Genomic DNA, 19,366 nt, shown 5'->3' on the forward strand with positions numbered 1-19,366 from the left:
CTTAGTTTACACTCTTCTTCCTTGATTTCAAGCCTACCATTCAAACTCCCAACCTCTTCAAATTCAAAGATAATTTCTATGGGAGTAAGTGTGGACTATATTATCTTTTGAAGTAAAAGTGTAAGATTCATCGCTCGACATTTTTTTTTGTTATTTTTTAAGGGCATGCACCTTCTAGATGGACTAGATGTGCATGAAAGCATTCAAGGTATGAATGAGCCAATAAATTGGTGAGGGCTAGCTATATGAAGATCGTCTACTTCATGAAAATCTACCTTGAGTGAGGCTCGACCTTTATGGTCGATATCGTGAAGATATACCCCCTAATGAGTCTTGACCTTTGTGGTCGATAGACTAAGGTGGTATAGATGGGTATCTGCTAAATGGGCCTTTGGCGGTCAACACTACCGATACCTTTCACCTATACTTAGTCATGGGCAGCCTGATCTGGCCCGGCCCGAAAATTCCAAACTAGGCCGGACTCGGACCCAGAAATTGAGCCCGGTGGTCGGGCCGAGCCTGGCTGAGACTTATGAAAAAACCGTTTTAAGCCATAGTCGGGTCGAGCCATGTCGGGCCTTCTCTGGTTTGGGCTGGGCCCGAGCCTGATTGTATTCACTGCTCCTCTAAACTCTAAACGTGCCTACAAGAGCAAATCGGACCAACATGAAATTAAGGAAAAACTACTGGTTCGCCGTTGTTTCAAACGAAAATATTTTTGTGTTAAAAAACGAAAATAATTATGGAATAGAGTGAGCATGACATCCTTTTTTTTTGGTTAAGTAGAGCGAGCGTGACATCATGAAAGCTTGAGAACAAATACACGCATATTCCCCTTTATATTTACAACAAGTTGACGAAACACTTGGGTTCCCGGCCAAGGGATCGGAATGCAGTATATCACGGATAAGTACCACGGAGTTCATGACCGCGCACACCCTCGTGTGGTTGTTGGAATGTTGATAACCATAAGTTCGCTTATGCATACCAGCATACGAAAGCCTGAAGTTCAGTTCTCCACGTAACTAATTTAACCATGCGCTTATATCTCTCTTTCTTTCTTTTTGCTGGGGAGTCATGTGCTTATCTCTCAAACCATCACAATGGACTGTTTCAAAGAATTTGAATCCAGAGTCAGCGTATGCAACATGAGACGATTGGCGGATGAGCCACACGGATTGATGTGTGCTAGTCAAGTTGGCAGGAGGGTGTAATGTTGAACGAACATGCAGTTTTAGACGCGTATGTACCAGCATATGTGCATGTGCTGTGTTAAAAAAATCGTGCAGTTTTAAACATCTGTCAAAAAAATGGTGAAAAGGGAGATGCTTTGTCAGGCTGAACTGAACCGGTCCGGTATGTGCCTTTAACGACGGCCGGTCTGAAAATGTCGTCAGTGAGTCGTTGCGGGAGAGGGATAAAGCGAGCCAGGGCGCTATCTGGAAGATGGGCGTGAACGCAGCCGCGCACTGGCAAGTAGACACCCGCCCTCCCTCGCCGCTGGCTAGCCGCATGCAGTTTCTCGGGCAGTTTTCGTCGTTGCGGACGACGACATCCATCCGTCAGTTAGCTGAATTTCATTCATGCGGCATGGATTCACGTAGTAGTATGACCATGTCTTTTCTCTTTCTGGACCCAGGGCGGCAACAGGACAGATGACGATGGGCTTGTGGTCTATCCTATTCTGAATCTTACCTTCCCAGTGTAGCTCTTCCCCGGCTGCCAAAATTACGTTTCCCTTCGAAGCTGGCTTTGCCTGCCTCAGTGGCCACCGGCCGAAGCCACAAGCGGCGTACAGCGCATAGTGGTGCTGACCAGAATACCTTTTTTTTTTCTCGACCCTGTTATCTTGTGTTTCTTGCTTGCTTTTTGTTATAAGAATGAATGGATCAGGTATAAATTCAGGACTCATTCATGGCACTTTAATCTATGACCTATGTGGTGTCCATGCCTCCATGGCACTAGCTGCACCCACATATATCTTGTAGGCTCGGAAATGGCTTTGCCCTTTTATATATACTAGCTGCTTTATTTGCTTCATTCGTGCCATGACTTCTTTTTGCAGGGATTTTATCAGGTTGGCGTTTGTGTCAGGCAATGTTATTAAAAGGAGATCTAGCATAGTTTAATCACGTAAAAGGGACCCTGATTTGTAACTTGTAAGCATGAACTGTCACGCGCCATCTGTTACTATCACGATGGACCAGTTTACCTTGGAGAGACGCCGCAATGTACGTATGTGCCAGGCACCAGGCTGCTGCCAAGTGCCCGTCAACTCTGCTAAAAAACTTGCGACCAGAAACGTCTCCATCCTTTCAGCAATGGTTGAGAAACTTGACCGCCCTTCCAGGACCAATATTTAAGTAATTGTTTGATTTATGAACATGTCTTCTCCAATTTAATGAAAGAAGCTATCTGTGGACAGACGGCTCATAACTGGTTTGGAACCCAGGAACTTCTAAATTAACAATAACATTTTTTTATTTCAAAACGGAGCTACAAGATTTGCTTCATCTATTAAATAAAAAGAGAATAGAGTTTTGGATAACACCCAGATAACGGAATGACAGTTACTTGCACAAAATTTGTCCCAAGTTTTTTGCACCCGCAATAACCCACGGTAAGAGCATCTCTAGTAGAACCTTCAAACCCTTAAAAATAATCAATTTTTTACAGTTTTCATCGAAAAAACGGCGTAGACTAGAACCCTTAAACCCTTAAACTCGTAAAAAAAATTAAAGGTCGAACCCTCAAACCCCTTCCCAGCCTGTAGAAGTGAGGGTTGGGGGGGGGGGGGGGACTGCCCCCAACCCGCACTCATTTTCCCTCCTCGCGCGGGCCGCGCGAGAGGAAATAGCTCGGCCGCATCTCGCCCCGCCGCCGGCCCGCGCTCCGGCCGCCGCCCCTCGGCCCCTCCGCGCTCCGGCCGCCGCCCCTCTGCGCCCCGCGCCCCCGTCGTGGCCTCGCCGACCCGCCGCCCCGCGCTCCAGCAGTCGTCCCTCCGCGACTCCGCGCCCCGGCCACCGCCCCGCCGCGCCCCGGCCGCCACCCCTCCGCGCCCGCCGCCGTCCGCATCTCGCCTCGTCGCTGCCCCTTCGCCCCGGCCGCCGCCCCTCCGCTCCGGCCGACGCCCCGCCGTCCCCACGCTCCGGCCGCCGTCCTGCCGCCCCTCCGCGCCCCGGACGCCGCCCCGCCGCCCCTTTGTTTTACTTTTCTATGTCCTATTTGATTCAAACAATTGTTGTTATTTGCTCAAACATTGTTGTAATGATTTGAATGATTATTGTTTTATTCGGTGTTGTAATAATAACTAGAATGATTATTGTTTTATGTCAAATGTGATTGAATTTGTGATATGTCATATGATGAAATGTGTGATATATGAATGACAGTTTTAAGGTTTGGTGTTGGGGCAAAGACTAGAACCCTCAAACCCAACCCTTATAACGTAAGGGTTGGGTTTGAGGGTTCTAGTCTTTGCCCCTGTTTTTCAACCCTTAAAAGTGTTAAAAATATGAGATTCTCAACCCTTAAAACTGGTTTTTGTTTTAAGGGTTTTGAGGATTCTAGTAGAGATGATCTAATATCCTCAAAACCTCCAACAGCGAACTGAAGAAGGCAAACGCTTCCACCAGGCGGTCGCGCGCGGGCCACGCGCCTCGCTGGCAGGTGCATGCAACATTTCTTCGTTAAATTTGCTGCAATCGTGTTTTTTTTATACAAACGTTTTTCATGCAGCTTTTTTTCTCGTTTAAATTTGTTGCAACCAACGTTCATATTTGCTACAAGCTTTTCTATTTACTACATTTGTCCAGTAAAAAAGCTGCATATACGTTTGGTTGCAACTCGAGTTCGTGAATTTTTGCTACAACCGGCGTTTTGACTTTTGCTACAACCGTGTTATTTTTTGCTACGACCGGCATTATTTTTTGATGTAACCGTTCACTAAAAAAGTTGCATACACGTCACGTAGATTTTTGCTACAACCGACATTTGACTTTTGCTACGACGCATCATCTTCTTCGTTTTTTTGTTACGATCACGTAGATATTTTTTTGCTACAATTTTTTTTGTTGCAACCGTTGACGAAAAATACTGCATAACGTCGAAATTTGTTGCATGTAGAAAAAAATGTTGCATGAAAAGATCTGACAGCCCCATGCAGATCTGACGGTCACGCTCCGACCGACGCTAGCGCTTGCGCCGGCGCACCGACGCGTATTACTGCCCACTGAAGAATCTTTCGAAGGAAAAGAGGAGGCAAAAGAAGCACGTGAAAAGAAAGCTCAATAACACCGAACGAGCTATATATCAATGGATTAACAGACTCACTCACATGCATATGTCAACCCTCCTGTCTCATTGTCCGGCAAAATATATATACATCGATGGAGGGACATATACCTAATCACGACGACCGATTAATTAGTGTCTCTCGATAGGTAATGAAATTAAATTAGCGTGGCCTAACAGCTCCACGAACGTACGTACGTGCACGAGGTGGTGGCTCCATCCACATTGGGTCATTGGCCAAAGCGGAGCCAGACCGCCCCACCGTGACGTGCATCACGATAGCAATCAGCACGGCCGGATCTTAGTAGTATATATACTTCCTTCATTCCTAAATATAAGTCTTTCTAGACATTCTATTGTAGAACTACATACGGATGTTTATAAACATGTTTTAGAGCGTAGATTCATTCATTTTCTTTGTATGTAGTCATCAAGTAAAATCTCTTAAAATACTTATATTTAGGAACGAAGGGAGTAATTATCAAGCTTGATCGATGGAGTATTGCAGAATAGTGCATCACGATCAACGTGCGTTACACAAGTTGCAGCATGTGGCTGGCCGGCATGGTAGTAGTGGGATAGCAGCAGGAGAGAACACGGGAAAGGTACGGTGGACGCAACCGGCGCGAACGAACCCAGCGGCGGAAAGCCGGGGAAGCGGGCTCGTGAGCAAAACGATGGATCGAGACGAGGGCTATGCGGCCACTGGGCCGGACAATGCATGGGTAGGCATCGCGGACGTACGTGACTATACGCGCGCGGACGACGGAGCTTTTGCCCCCGTCACGGGAAGGCCGGCCGGCATGAATCGGGCTGCGTGTGCTGTGTGCCGCTCGTGCTTTCTGGCCACTTCCGGTGCCAGTTGTGATGCCGGGTTCGATCGACGACAGCCGCTGCGGAAAGAATCGCTGTCGCTCATGTAGGAGTATCGAGATAGAGCGTCAATATGTTTGTGATGAAATATAATTTTACCACCTGTAACAATTTTGTGCATATGAGACAACATTTTCGCATAAAAACTAACTGTCAGAATATACCATCTAGTAAAAGACATGGCTTGCATTTTGCATCGGACAAAATATCCGGCTTACCGATGCGCTACACTTCCTTAGCGAGGGTTGTGGCCAATTTGTTGTAAGCTCATCTTTTTTAGTTGGGTTTTCATTTCTTAAGGTACTCCTTTCAATTCATATTGATCGTCATCGATTTATAACAAAGTTAGAGTATCTATAGCTGGACTTCTCAACCCTCCTCAAACGTCCGTGAAGACCGTCCGGCCACTATCTGGTCACAAAAATTCAACCGCACGAACCTCTTAAACCGACCTCATATGCTCGGGCTGACCGGCACCCCAATTTTAAGCCCAAATATGGGATGGATATGAGGGCGCCACGTCGACCTGACGGCTTGGCCCCATGCGGACTTGTCGGGAAACCCGACAGTCTGACGGGCGCCTCGACCGTAGGCACGGTGTGAACGCCGTGTGATGTTGCTCTGGCTCCCCGCCCGAGGTCGGGGCTGGCTATTTAAGCCGGCCGACGCCCCCAGCCCTAGCTCATCTGCCTCCTCCTTCTCTCCGCCGCCATTCGAGCCCGTCCGCCTCCTCTCGCAGTTCCCTCTCCATTAGGATGGTCCGACGGCTCATCACCAATTATGCCCAGCTCACTCCGGATCGACGCCTTCAAATCGAGGCGGAGATCGAGGCTTGCCGCGCCACCCGCATCGCTGTGCTCCAGACTCGCCGGAGACAGAGGAGGAGCAGTAGCAGCAGAAGGAGGAGCAGTCGGAGGCCATGGAGGAGGACGACTCGGAGGAGGAGGCCCCCGGCTTGAGCACGACGGCGGCAGAGACGGAGTTCGCCGTCGCCCAATCGGAGGAGATGGCGAAGCTGCAAGCCATCCCGACTCCATCCGGGATGAGGCCGAGGTGGAGGCCAACCGCCAGCTCATCCGACAGAGGCAGGCGAAGGACGACGCCCTCTTCAACGAGTTGGACACGGATATTGAGGCGGAGGAGGCCGTATCGGAGCAGCCGGAGGGGGCGGTGCTGTGGCAGACGACCATTTATTCGCAGGAGGGCACGGAGATCGTTGACATCTCCGACGAGGAGTAGATAGGTTCTATGTAGTACATAGGTTTCATATCTTGCATGCTTTTGTATGAATTTGAGGATCCTAATATGAGATGTCTGGATGTAAAATGAACTATTTGAGACGTGATCCGCGGACGCGTCCGGACGGATCCGCGGATGTTTCTAGAGTAGGATTTGAGGGATCCAGGTGTAGATACTCTTAGTATAACTTTATATAAGACCTCACTCATAAAATAATTATAAGGGTCGTCAATTAATATGAATCGGAGCGAGCAGTTTTTTAGGATGCTCCGGCAAAACGAGTCAACTTCCCATACAGCTTCACTGAAGCCAGAATGCTAGCTTGTGATGTTAGGACGATGAGCACAAACAATGGATATGGATGGACTTATTCAAGCTTATAAATTGTAAGAGCTGAATAGTCCTTTTTTCTGTTTAGAGAATTAACCCCTCTTCTTGGATGAAAGCAATTGTTGTAGCCCAATTCATGCTGGAGGAGTAACCTAAACCAACACTACATAAAACGGAACATTTTAGTCTTGTTCGTAATACATATCTTAGGCAACTAAGAGCATCTCTAGCAGACCCCTTAAAAATGATCAAACCCTTATATTTTTTTCGTTTTAAGGTTTTAATAAAAAAGTGTCAGAACAGATATCGTCAAAAGTGATCCAACTCGTAAATTTGTTTAAGGACATAAAAAATCCACGCCCGAGACCCTTATATTTGAAGGCTGCAAGGCCAAATTAAGGATGTCCCGTGTACCGTTCAAACCTTATCGAAGCAAACATGCTGCCGCGGAATTTGCTCAAAACTCGCCGAAATTCATCAACATACACCGAAAAAGGCCGCTGGACGTTGGAGTCGACCGCCGCCAGTTTGAATTGGAGGAGCTCGACCTTGCCGTGGCCTCCCGCGACCTCAGCTTGGCTGTCGAAATCCTTCCGCCGCGACTGTCGAAGGGGCACGATTGGATCGGCTTGACCGACAACAAAGTAGGGCGTAGTTGGCGGGCGACGGGGCAAGACCGGCAGGGCTAGGCATGGCCGACGGGGATGGGGCGTGGCCGGCGAGCGACCGACTAAAGGAAGGGCGGCGCCGGCTGGGCTGGAGGAAGGAGCTCTTCTCTGGATTTGAAGAAAATTTGATTTTAGGTTCGTTTTTTATAGTATTTATTCGGCCGTAACTAAAATGAATTTTTAAAATGCCTTTTTTTCTGACCCTATGCCAATTTTACAGTTTGTGGTTTTAAGGGGTATGATAAAGATGCTTTAAGACGCTTGTAAAGGAATGCCACCTATAAATCTGTACTGTGGGCGACATGAAATATAATTTAACCAAATAATACCATTTGCGATTGTCTAAAAAAATAAAAGCACATACGCAACTAGAATAAATCAGTCGATCTTTTTACATATTTCAATAAGGACTACATACGAATGTATATAGACACATTTTAAAGTATAGGCTCACTCATTTACTTGGTATGTAGCCCGCATTGAGGAAGCATGTCACAAAGTGATACTGTTAAATGCTGACAATAACTACTGTTTCAGTGAGTGGAAAAAGTGACCCATCAATGTAAAAAACAAAAGCGTATAAAGAACAGGGGAGCTGACAACTTTGCTGGACCAGTATAAACTGTAAAAGGCTCAGTATAGATCACGAAATAACTTAGCGAAAACGTCTTAAACTGAGCTTTGACACATAAATCAGTCTTCTACATGAATGCTATCATACATTCATACCACAAGTTAAGAGACCAAAGTTTAACCTATAAGATTTTACTCTTTACTAATGTATGTGATAAATGAGATATGTACATATACTATACATACTGCACTAGCGAGAATGTTAGGGACAATGTACATCTGCATACAACCTGAAATTTAACAACTTATTTATTAGTCTTGGACATCAGGAGGTACTATCAAGCCCCTCGACCTCTAGTGCTACTTCATTGCGCCTTGCGAACGGAGGTGTGAAAGGGGGATTATACTGCAAAATCAACAAAACCCGATTGTTAATCTATACATCAAAGTATGAACCAATCCTTGTTATCTAGGACACCGAAACAAGCTTTACCTGTGCAATTTCCACGACTGAATCCTCTTTTACTCGATACTGGGTATCTTTCTGGAGAGCTTTCCGCAATCTGGATTCCCTTTGGCTTATGTCATCATCTGTAACCAAACCTGTTTCCACATTTGAAAAAAAAAAATCACTGTCAGTGTGGTGCATAAACATTTCAATATAATAGATAGAGTCCATAACTAGGCATACCCATACAAAAATAAAAAAGTAATGAAGATAGGTCATTGCTACAATTTTCCTTGAAAACATAAAGATTTCCAGAACATTTGAGAGTTTTAATATCTTACATGAATTAGTAGAATGAGAGGGTTAATTTTTTTAGGTTCATAATACCATCGGAATACTACTTTGATATGTCTCTATCGAAAACACAAGTTAAAAGATGGAGTAATGATACCGAATTTGTGTCTACCTTTATACAATGTTCTGCTAAGATGGAAGGGAAAAGTAGGTGGACCTTATTTTGAACGGACAACCTCAAATGGTCAGGAGGTTTCATTTGTGATATCATCGAAGTATGCTCAAACTAGGTGTAGCAGAATTCAGGATTGAGGAAGGAGCTACAATTCAGATCTTTCTTAATTGTTTCCGATGGCTTACACAGTACAGCTAGTGCTAATGCAGGACACTCAGGGAAAATTTTATCTGCCCTTTTTAACAAATTTTCCAGCAAAGAAAATGAGTACAAGACGTGAAACTTCAACGGACTAATGTCACACATGGGAGAAAGACTGTGGCAATAACCACCAACTTGCTTCAACATTTAAATAGACTGTTGCTCAATAAAAGTCAAAGCAACCGAATAAACCCTTCATATTTGAAATAAAAATGCAAGTTGGAATGAAGAAAAGAGGTTATAAGCTGGACCTGGAAAGGCCGCAACCGCTACAATTTTGCTGGGCACCTCCTTGATAGTCACAGATGGGTCTTTTGCCTGCGGCAAGTCTGGGCCATATTTTGATGGCATCACAAAAGACATCTTCCACTTATTTTCATCAGCTGACTGCAGGTGACAAACATATGAATGAAAATACAGCGAGGCAGTTTTTAATAATGTGCCAACTCGTAAGCACATTGAATGCTCATCAAGCAAATAGAGACAAAGTCAGAACTTAGAAGAATGGGCTCATGAGAAATTCATATAGAACGTGCCTTCTTTGTTATAACTGGGGTGGTCATTTCCATAGTTTCACCGCGAACTTCCTCCTTACGAGTAAAAACAGGGGTCGTCATTTCCATTTGTTCGGACCTTGTGTTCTGAAATGAAGCATATACCATCATAAATTTCCCTTCGGTTGAAGCATTTAATCAAATGAATTCCTTTGACAGAACAACACAACAAAGGGAGGAAGCATATGAATTACCTTACCGAATAAGTAAGACGCCAGCACGTTGAACGATTGAGACGATCCGTTGAAATCAAACCCAGTTCTTCCAGGCATCGTCGTCTCAGCGACATAGTAGGACTGATGAGAATTAACAACAGAAGAGGGCGTTACTCATTAAGTATCAATACTGACCGCGCTTCCTCAATGCATGTTCCTAGCTAGTACACTATAGAAGAGCACTTCGGTGGATAACAACAAAGCATCACCTCCACCTGTCTGATCTCGTACTCCTCCTCGCGCTTCAGGATGCGGAACGGGACGGTCTCGAGGTCGGGAACTGCGAAGGAGGAATTTCAGCAAGCAAGTACCCCAAACCCTGCCGTTTTTGGGCAAAATGTAGCGTTCCGCTCTGGTGGGGAATTTCGGCGAGCACTGACCGGACATGAGGGCCTCCTCGAGGGTCCGTGGCTCGAAGCGGCCGGAAGGGAGGGCGTACTTGGCGGCCTCGGTGACGAGTTCGACGGCGCGGCGCTGCGAGGCGGCGAGGGCCTGAGAGACGAGCGCCAGCACCAGCGACCCACGGGCCTCGGCGCCGCTGCTGATGCGGGTTCCGGCCGCCACGACCGTCAGCGCGGGCCGCCGGCCGCGGGGACGCTTGCCTCGGGCTCGGACGGCGCGCGGCGGTGGCCGCGCCGCGGGCAAGCAGGGGAACGCCATTCGATCAGTCTCGGGCGGCGCTGTGTCGGCGAATTTTGCTGTGGTGGTAATGAGCCGGTGCTCTGGCGCCGGAGGGGGAGCGCGGGGCCGTGGCATGCGCCTCGCCACAGCACGGCGTGAGGCCGTGAGGGAGGCAGGCGAGGCGAGCCCAGGGAAAAAATGTTTTCTTCAAACAAAGCCCATTAACTGAGCAGGCCGGGCCGGGCCGAGCCTGAAGGAGGTTTGCTCACGAAGCAGATCAGTTAGTAGCGGGCCGCGCCGGCTCGGTCGCCTCCAAGACTTTCCTCTACCTTCTGATCGGCCGAGCAGGGGTTAGGGTTCTAGGCGGCTGCGCCGGAGACATGGAGGAGAGGGCGAGGCAGCTGCTCCTCCTCGCCGCCGTCGCGGGCGCTGGCGCCGTAGTAGGCGGGCTCTCCGTTGCTTCCGTCTTCAGCTTCCTCTCCAGGTAACGGACGGAGCCCTCCTCCTCGCGACCCCCACCCCAATCGCGAGGGAGCATTCGCCGCACAGTCGCTTCATTGTTGCTCCTGTTGCTGGGTGGCAGGGCGAAGCGGAGAGAGGGATACGTGCGCAAGCTGTTGGAATCCAATGGCGGTGCTGGTGGTACGCACGCTGGTAACCTCTGGTTAATGCTTTTCCGGTTGAATAACGTGTAGTAGTAAACTAGTGATTGTAGACTGCTGAGAATCCAAGGCGTCCATTTAGCTCTTCAGTGATGCACCAAGTATATTATTAGGGCTTATCATAGGAACAGATTAATAATTATGTTGCTGTGTGGTGATTGGGTGCTGAACAGTTACTTGTTTGCCGAAATGCCGGTATTGAACTTTGCACTTGTTCTATCAAGTACTCTTGTCTTAAGAGCGTTTATTGGGAGCAGGCAGTACTGGACCGGGAGCACGTCTGCATGCTAGCTCGGATCTTCTCTCTGATGAAGTTGTCGCTGAGCAGCTTACAAGGTTCAGATTCTTACTTGATATTGCGCGGCTGATGAATTCCTCACAATTGTTGCTAGAGCTATAGCTAATAATGAATATATAACCTGGAAAGAGCTATTTTTCCTGCTGCCAATATATTCGACCTCGTACCTTTCGATATTCATGTCAGCAGAGCAGAAAGTGATATGTATTCTCACAGCACAGACATTGTAACTTCCGTTCTTTGTACATTGCAGATATGCCTTATCCATGATCCACTTTCTCTGATCTTCAGACTACCTTAGTACCCAAACATTTTGAAATGCTCAATCTGTTCATGTTTTGATTGCGGTTACCAACACCTGTTTACTTCTTATATTTTAGGAATATACAATTTTTTGGAGTCCAATCTCAGAAGAAAGTTACTGAATCTTTTGTTGTAGTCATTGGTCTTGGAGGAGTTGGCAGTCATGCTGCTTCCATGCTCCTCAGATCTGGGGTTGGCAGGTTGCTCCTAGTAGATTTTGATCAGGTATATGTTTTCAGATGTCAACCTGGAGTTGTTTTACTTCTTTGTTAATACATTTATATTCAGAGCTTTTGAAATTTTCATTTGAACCACAGAGAATCATCATGCCATCTAGTAGACGCACATCAGTATCATATAAAATCAGGATACATCATAACTTATTTCAATGCACTAATGCATATCAAGCATATTGAGTGCCGAGCAGGCTTTTGTGGTAGTATGAAATGGGCATTCTTACATTATGTTTCTGTAAATGATATCCTACATCCAAAATAGATGGACATTAACATGCAACTCGTGATATGTTGAAAGGTCTCACTCTCATCACTAAATCGGCATGCTGTGGCAACCAGAGAGGACGTGGGGACCCCAAAAGCATCATGCCTCAAGAAGCATTTCTCATTGATATATCCAGAGTGTCAAATAGAAGCAAGAGTGCAGTTGTATGATTCATCAGCTGAGGACGAAATTCTTTCTGGACAGCCAGATTTTGTTCTTGATTGCATAGATAACATTGATACTAAGGTAAACAAATATTGCTTAACTAATTCTGATACCAAATCTGATGTTGATTTTTTTGTTAGATAGTTGGCTTTCAGCATTCCACACATTTTGCGGTTTTCTTCAGTATTCAGGTGTATGTTTTATTTTTCATGTTGATATGCTCTAAATCCTACCGTGTGTGTTCCTGTTTTAGTTTAATGAGGAAATAACTGAGAGTCCTCCATGCAAACACTGCCTTCAGTTTCATGAAGGAATGATCTAGTAGCATAATCACAAATTACTTGACTAATTCTGGAAACAAATTGGTCACCAAGGTGGATGTTCCTGATCCCGCTGCATTATAATGATTAATCAACTCAAAGTTACCCTATTCGGTACTTTAAACCAGTTTCTTTAGCGAAATGTTACTTGGCTCAGTCTTCATCTTGTTAATTAATTTGATACTCCCTCCATCTCATATATCAGACCTTACTACATCCAATATACAATAAGGTCTTATATTATGGGATGGAGGGAGTATTATGCTTTGTGCATCATTATGAGATGTTGATAATATTGATCTTTAGGTGTCTCTCCTTGCGGCTTGCGTACGCAGAGGGTTAAGGGTACTTTCTGCAATGGGGGCTGGAGCTCGAGCTGACCCGACCCGAATCCGTGTTGCGGATTTGAGAGAATCAAGCAATGATCCCCTTTCTCGGGCGGTAAATATTGACAACTTGTTTTAAAGACTAAAATAACTGTTCAGACCCTTTTGAAGCTGCTAAGTCATCCACATCGGATGTGCTGTAATTGTAAATAAGGTGCTCCAATTTTCTTTTCTGCAGGTACGGCATCGGCTGAAGAAGGATCATGGAATTGAAGGTGGAATACCAGTAGTTTTTTCAATGGAGAAGCCCAAGGCAAAGCTACTTCCCTTTCAAGGTTCGAAAGAAGAGGAAACTCCATCAGATTACCAGGTCAGCTCCTTTTATCTGTGCACCAGCCACCAGGGTGCTACCTCATGGATTAGTAGTGTTTATTTTGTTATCATGCATGACAATGATTTAATTAAATTCCTGTAAATCATCTAGTTGCCTATATATTAACAGTGCAGATAATACTGACAACATGGCATGCATCTTCATGCAGATTGTGCCAGGATTCAGGGTTCGCATTATCCCAGTACTGGGAACTATCCCTGCAATATTTGGTCAAGTTATGGCCTCCTATGTGGTTACTCAGCTTGCCCAGTTTGATTTTCAAACTGAACCAATTGTTAACCTGGATTTGGATCATTACCGCGTTCTTCACCATCGTCTTCTTGAGCACGAGGAGCTGATATATGGGTCAGCCGAGCAAGTTTTGGTATTACTCCCTCCCTCCTTTTCAGATTGTGGGGTCTATTTTTTCATCCAGTTTCACATTCTGATTTGTGCGTTGACATTTATTGATTTTTTTTTTTGTGTTTGCCCTTATTTAAAACATTTTCTTCTGCATATAAGTAGTACCCTGATAATTATGTATTATCTCTCTTCTTTGTCCTATGTACTTGCGCATGGGCAGCATGGTTCACTTCTCTTTCTCTTGGTTTCATAAGCTTATTAATCCTTGTGCTTACTCAAACTACGTCTTATAGTTTGCAATGGAGAACTGAGACAAAGTCCCCCACGTCCTGGACTTAGATTCAGACTGTGCAGAGATACCTCACTTCAGAGGTCTATAACTTCCGCATTCATACTCTGAATTTGATGAATCTTTTTTTAGTCAAAATCTTATCTCGTGTACTTCCTAACCCTATTGGCTTCACCTCAAATTAGTTTTGACCACGACGCTATCACAAAAACAGTCTGATGCATCAGTACAATCCTAGTCAAAATCCAAGTCAAAAGGTGTGGCGTCAACTACACTTGGGCCCATAGACCTGGTACGACCTATGGTAGGGTTTTTGATGCCTTGGGACATGCTTCCACCCCCTTGACCGCCACCCCTTAGTCCTATATAAATAGATCAACCTCGTAGTGTTTTGTTTCGTTAAAAGTAATCATCGCCACAACTTCGTGTACTTTGTTTATGACCAACGACCAGTTCAAGACTCGCTATCAAACCCCAACTTTATCATATTTTTGAGATAATTGATCTTCATATATACTTGCAATACTCATATTGCTTTTTATTATAGTTCTTGCTTGTTTTTTGATTGCTTGCAAGGTTTATACTTTTGTTGTCAGGCTGGCCGTACTTCCAACATCTTAACCTTTAGGAGATTTTGCTTTAGTGATTTCTAACAGGCATCATCGTAGCACATTTGTAATTGGATTGTCAATGCCGCTCGGGATCTTTCGATAAAAATCACACTGTCGATTGGTCGACCACAGTGAATATTATTCTCCGTCCTCGTGTTCGCACGAGGTGTAGATGGATATGCAATGGGAGAGCCCGTGCGTAGCGTACATAAATTGGATCAATGGACGCTTCGTTTCGCCGCGTGGCCGGCTCAAGAAATTAACTCTGATACGGTTCTTTGCGCTTCCAAAAAGCTACTACCTCAATTTGAAGTTTGATGCTTTGTTTCACCAATCATGATAATTGACAGCAGTCTGCCATGGTACTCCGACTCAGCGTGATATTTATTCGGCAAAGTCGTTCGTGACCTTTGGATGAGAATCACACTTTGCCGATTTGGATGAAGAACGACTTTGACGATCCGACTAAAATGTGCGACGGTGTTGATCACACCGAGTGGGAGTACCACGGCACACTGCTATCAATTATCATGACCGATGAATTGAAGCATCAAGCTTCGTAAACTGCGGAGCTTTTTGGAAACGTGAAGGACCGTGCTGGAGTTAATTCCTTCAGCCAGCCACGCGACAAAACGAACCGTCCATCGATCCAATTTATATACGCTACACAGGGCTCTCCCATTGCATATCCATCTACACGTCGTGCGAACACTGGGACGGAGAATAATATACGCCGTGGTAAACCAATTGACAGTGTGATTTTCATCGAAAGATCCCGAATGCCATTGATGATCCGACTACAAACATGCGACAACTTTGCGCATTAGCAATCACTAAACAAAATGCTAGAAGTACGGTCAGCCTTACCACGAAGGTCTAATCTCTGCAAGCAATCGGTGCAAGAACTATGATAAAAGGCAACCTGAGTATTAGGAATATATATGACGATAAGTTATCTAAAAAAGATGATAAAATTGGGGTTCTAATAGCGCTCTTGGCCTAGTCGTTGGACACGAACAAAGTACACGAAGTTGCAGCGATGACTACTTTTAACGAAACAAAACACTAGGAGGTTGATCTACTTATATGCCAAAGGGTGGAAGCAGACATCAAAAACCCTACCTGAGGTTGTACAATGCCCATGGGCCCAAGTGGAGGTGAGTCAACACCTTTGACTCCAAGCTGTTGCATCTGACTGTTTCTGCGATATTGTCGTGCTCGGAACGAATTTGAGTGTTAGTTCAATTGGGAAGGGAACGAGATAAGCTTTCCAGCAACAAAAAAATCCACCTAATACGGAGTCTAGATGTGAATGTTATAGACGTATGAAGTCAGATATGTCTGGGCAGTCCGAATCTGGGTCCAGGATGTGGGGGACTTGGTCTCTAACTTCACTCCGTGAGAGGACTTCTTATCCATCACCATTTCTTGTTTTTTTGTATCCATGGTAGCCATGTCCTCATCACTTGTGAAAACATGATTGTGACGTCTCATTGGAAATTGTTTTAAGTATTTTTATTTGTTAAAAGGTTGATGCTGAAGAGGTGATGTACATTGTGAAAGAATTGTGGCGTGGCCGCAGTGCTAGGGACCAAAACATGAAGGATACTGGCCGGAAAATGTGGAGATCTGTCAACGAACTGATGCTTGTTCGGTACGCTTCTCTGTTTAACTGATAGTGTGGTTTTACATGACAATTATCATTGTTTTCGTGGTAGTTATGTATTTATGTAGTGACATGGTACAGTAAAAACATAATTTGGTATGCTGTAACAGGCATATTCCAGTTGCTAATGACTTAAGTGAGATGAACTGTAAGCTGATCCCGCGAACTATTATGCTAAGTAGAGCTCATGACCTTGTAACTAGTAACTTCTAACATTAACTTAGTGTTATGCCAACTTCATTCTGTGTTAAGCTTCCATCATCTCAATATCAAGTTGCAATAGCAATCTTACTGAATGGGAAATGGACTTATTATATACTTAGCCTTCCATTATTAACGTGTTAATAAAACTGCCGTTTTAAACAAATTACATGTTTTTTTTTGGCTTTGGTGCTTTATTTTGTTATAGGTGGGACAAAACGAAGCCCGCTGGTGTGTCAAACTTAATACTTCTCAAGTTCAGTGAGGTAAGTGATCTGTACTTGATAAGTGACATTTGAATTCAGATGTTAATGCGCAAGCATATGTCAAAGACAAAAGGTATCTTGTTGTTACGCTTCACCTTTTCTTTCCCTACAGGCGGATGCACATGAATCCACCACGCTTGATCAGCTAAAAGATGAAGAACCTGAATTCTACGCCATGGTTTCACGTGTTCTGAAACGAGCCGAAACGGAGTTTGCTTTATGAGCTGGTCACCGATGTTACTGGATTTCTACGATTGCTATACCGTCATAAGCCGTGCAATGCTACTGGACTAGTCAGGTAGGTTTCAGTTTTGCATGGTCTGATCTTGTGTGATAGTGACGAGGAGCAAGTAGATGATGCACACTTCCCTGAATTTTTGTTTTGGCCATAGAACTAGGACTTGTTGGTGATGCTTTGATTTCTCTGGAAGGATCCTCCTGTAATCGTCTCCCCGGGATTTTTTATGCGTTTGAGATTGTCTCATGTAAACCAAATCAGAGATTATATTGAGCATACGATATGCGGCATATTCAAATGAATTCTAAGAGATTCGAGCTGTGGATGTCCAACAGGCTCTTGCAATCAACGCCAGACGCTGCCGGGTTCGCCAAGGCGGCCCGTTGTCCTGTTCAGTAGTAGTACTACTTTTCAAGGCCATATTCCTTTATATCCTGTCGATGGAAAAAGCCAAGACAAAGACATATCCCCTTTCACTCTGCAGCCTTTTCCAAGACAAAGCCATGTGTGTTTAATGTAGTCAATGTGGTCCTTTTCACTCCCACTTTGAGACATATGGATCCATCGTTCCTTTCCAAAAATGTAGCATTAGAATTGTGCTGACACCTGACAAGTATAGTACCGTTGATATGCAGGCCTAAAGAATTTATTCCATCCAGTTAAGCAGGATAGCATATTTGTAGCTAAAATTGAGTTCGGTTTTGATCGCTTGTATAGTCATATCACTATCGCCCGCCACCGGTGGCAAAACCACCCTTGGCAGTACAATACTTGAGGAAGTGGTTCTAACAAAAGCCGATCAAGACAAAATTCAGCGGTATTAAAAAAAAAAAGGTTTGAGATGTCATTGCAATGTCGATTTTTGAGAAAGTCGCAATAAATAATTCTGATAGATGTGGAGGTTTTGTCAAGGTCCCTTCTTCATTAACCCCTGTTTCCAGGTGAAACCCTAGGTCTTATTTAGCCACGTCATGATCGGATCTTCCCCTAGAGGAAAGTGTTGAGAAAATGAATCCTCTTCCTCTTCCATTAGATGGCTCTGAATATATATACAAGGAGAAGAGATGCAACGAAGAGGCACCTGTTCAGGAGAGATGGCAGTTACAAGGGAAGATTACCCCATAAATAACACATGTTAATTAAACTCTAACACTCCTCCTAATCTATCCTTGTCCATCCAGAATCATCCTCTTGATTAGGGGCTCTTCTAAAAACCCTGTGGGAAAAATATGAGGAGTATAGTGTTTGATATGTTGCCAAAACTCCTTCAAATCCAGTGGAAAAAATAAGGAAAAAATGTCGTAACATATAATGGTTATTGTCTCCTTTAACTTAATATGAGAAAACTCATAGAATCAAGAGAACAATAAATATGCCATCTATACTGTCCTAAAAAACCCGATGGGGAAAACTGAAAGTATAACATATGCTCCCATGTTGACATTACCTCATTAAAGACCTTCATGAGAACCTATATAGTAAACTCAAGGAGGGGAAAGAGTATAATATGATGCATTGAATAGGAACAATTTAGGAAGATACCCCCCTTGATTCTTGCAAATTTTGAAGCCGTCACATACCAATTCCATGAACATATTCCTGGATTGTAGATGTTGGTAGAGACTTCGTGAACAAATCAGTCACATGATTTGATTTGCTAGATATGCAATATAGCGATGTTGCTTATTGTGTAACCTGTTTGCATCCGGGCAACACAAGAAACATTATCGTTGAGACAATGGTTGGTTGTAGCCATGAGGTCTGTTTCGAAGATTCTTCATGACATGGCTACAACACCTAGTAGGAACACTAAGCTTGTCTATGATCTGACATAGCGGGGATCTGATCAATGTATCCAATGATATTGGTGTTCAGATTTCTCTGAAACTTAAAAAATCAGGACAAGATGTTTGATGCCTTTGGAGATATCAATAGATATTCTTGAGTCCCAACCAATTGTGTTTGGTGGATCCAATGGCATTATGAAACGCTGAGTCCCAATATCTCATTTCCATCATCTCTTGGTCTAAATAGATCATTCTCTACGTCTAGAGAATGAAATAACATGAGAGCTATGGATGGATAATATTTGTCCACAATGAATTTCTCCAATATATTTTGGATATAGACAACATAATATACCATAATTTATGAGCGAAGGTGCTCAAGTTGTAGTAACGAGCGGTATTTTGGTTTACCCAAATCCTTCATTTTAAACTCCGTCATTTAGATGATTACATGTGTCATTATTGCAGACAGATAAACTAGGATAACCATCATTGTAGGAGTAATCCTTGTGT

General features: G+C 44.4%; 2 protein-coding genes across 6 annotated transcripts; one reads left to right on the forward strand and one right to left on the reverse strand.

Moving 5' to 3' along the window:
* Nucleotides 1–8,208: 8,208 nt before the first annotated feature.
* Nucleotides 8,209–10,634, reverse strand: LOC123409182 (heme-binding-like protein At3g10130, chloroplastic). The gene is made up of 7 exons (XM_045102150.1): nucleotides 10,244–10,634; nucleotides 10,073–10,143; nucleotides 9,843–9,944; nucleotides 9,631–9,735; nucleotides 9,346–9,481; nucleotides 8,470–8,579; nucleotides 8,209–8,382 (listed from the first exon to the last, which is right to left on the reverse strand). The coding sequence occupies exons 1-7, from the start codon at nucleotides 10,617–10,619 to the stop codon at nucleotides 8,302–8,304; spliced, it is 981 nt and encodes a 326-aa protein (XP_044958085.1). The 5' UTR covers nucleotides 10,620–10,634; the 3' UTR covers nucleotides 8,209–8,301.
* Nucleotides 10,635–10,794: 160 nt separating this feature from the next.
* LOC123408425 (tRNA threonylcarbamoyladenosine dehydratase 2) lies at nucleotides 10,795–17,368 on the forward strand. Of its 5 annotated transcripts, XR_006612744.1 has the most exons (12): nucleotides 10,795–10,968; nucleotides 11,068–11,138; nucleotides 11,404–11,482; nucleotides 11,825–11,972; nucleotides 12,282–12,494; nucleotides 13,040–13,174; nucleotides 13,298–13,429; nucleotides 13,602–13,817; nucleotides 16,225–16,349; nucleotides 16,771–16,828; nucleotides 16,941–17,126; nucleotides 17,221–17,368. XR_006612744.1 is itself a non-coding variant. In XM_045101538.1 (11 exons), the coding sequence occupies exons 1-11, from the start codon at nucleotides 10,865–10,867 to the stop codon at nucleotides 17,049–17,051; spliced, it is 1,392 nt and encodes a 463-aa protein (XP_044957473.1). In that variant the 5' UTR covers nucleotides 10,795–10,864; the 3' UTR covers nucleotides 17,052–17,368. The 5 variants fall into 5 exon arrangements, 4 of the variants coding, with proteins under 4 accessions (XP_044957473.1, XP_044957474.1, XP_044957475.1 ...); XM_045101538.1 differs by having other exon boundaries at nucleotides 16,941–17,368; XM_045101539.1 differs by having other exon boundaries at nucleotides 10,796–10,968; nucleotides 11,068–11,126; nucleotides 16,941–17,368.
* The last annotated feature ends 1,998 nt before the right edge of the window (nucleotides 17,369–19,366 follow it).

Source organism: Hordeum vulgare, chromosome 7H, assembly GCF_904849725.1.
Source record: "Hordeum vulgare subsp. vulgare chromosome 7H, MorexV3_pseudomolecules_assembly, whole genome shotgun sequence".
Lineage (NCBI taxonomy): Eukaryota > Viridiplantae > Streptophyta > Magnoliopsida > Poales > Poaceae > Hordeum > Hordeum vulgare.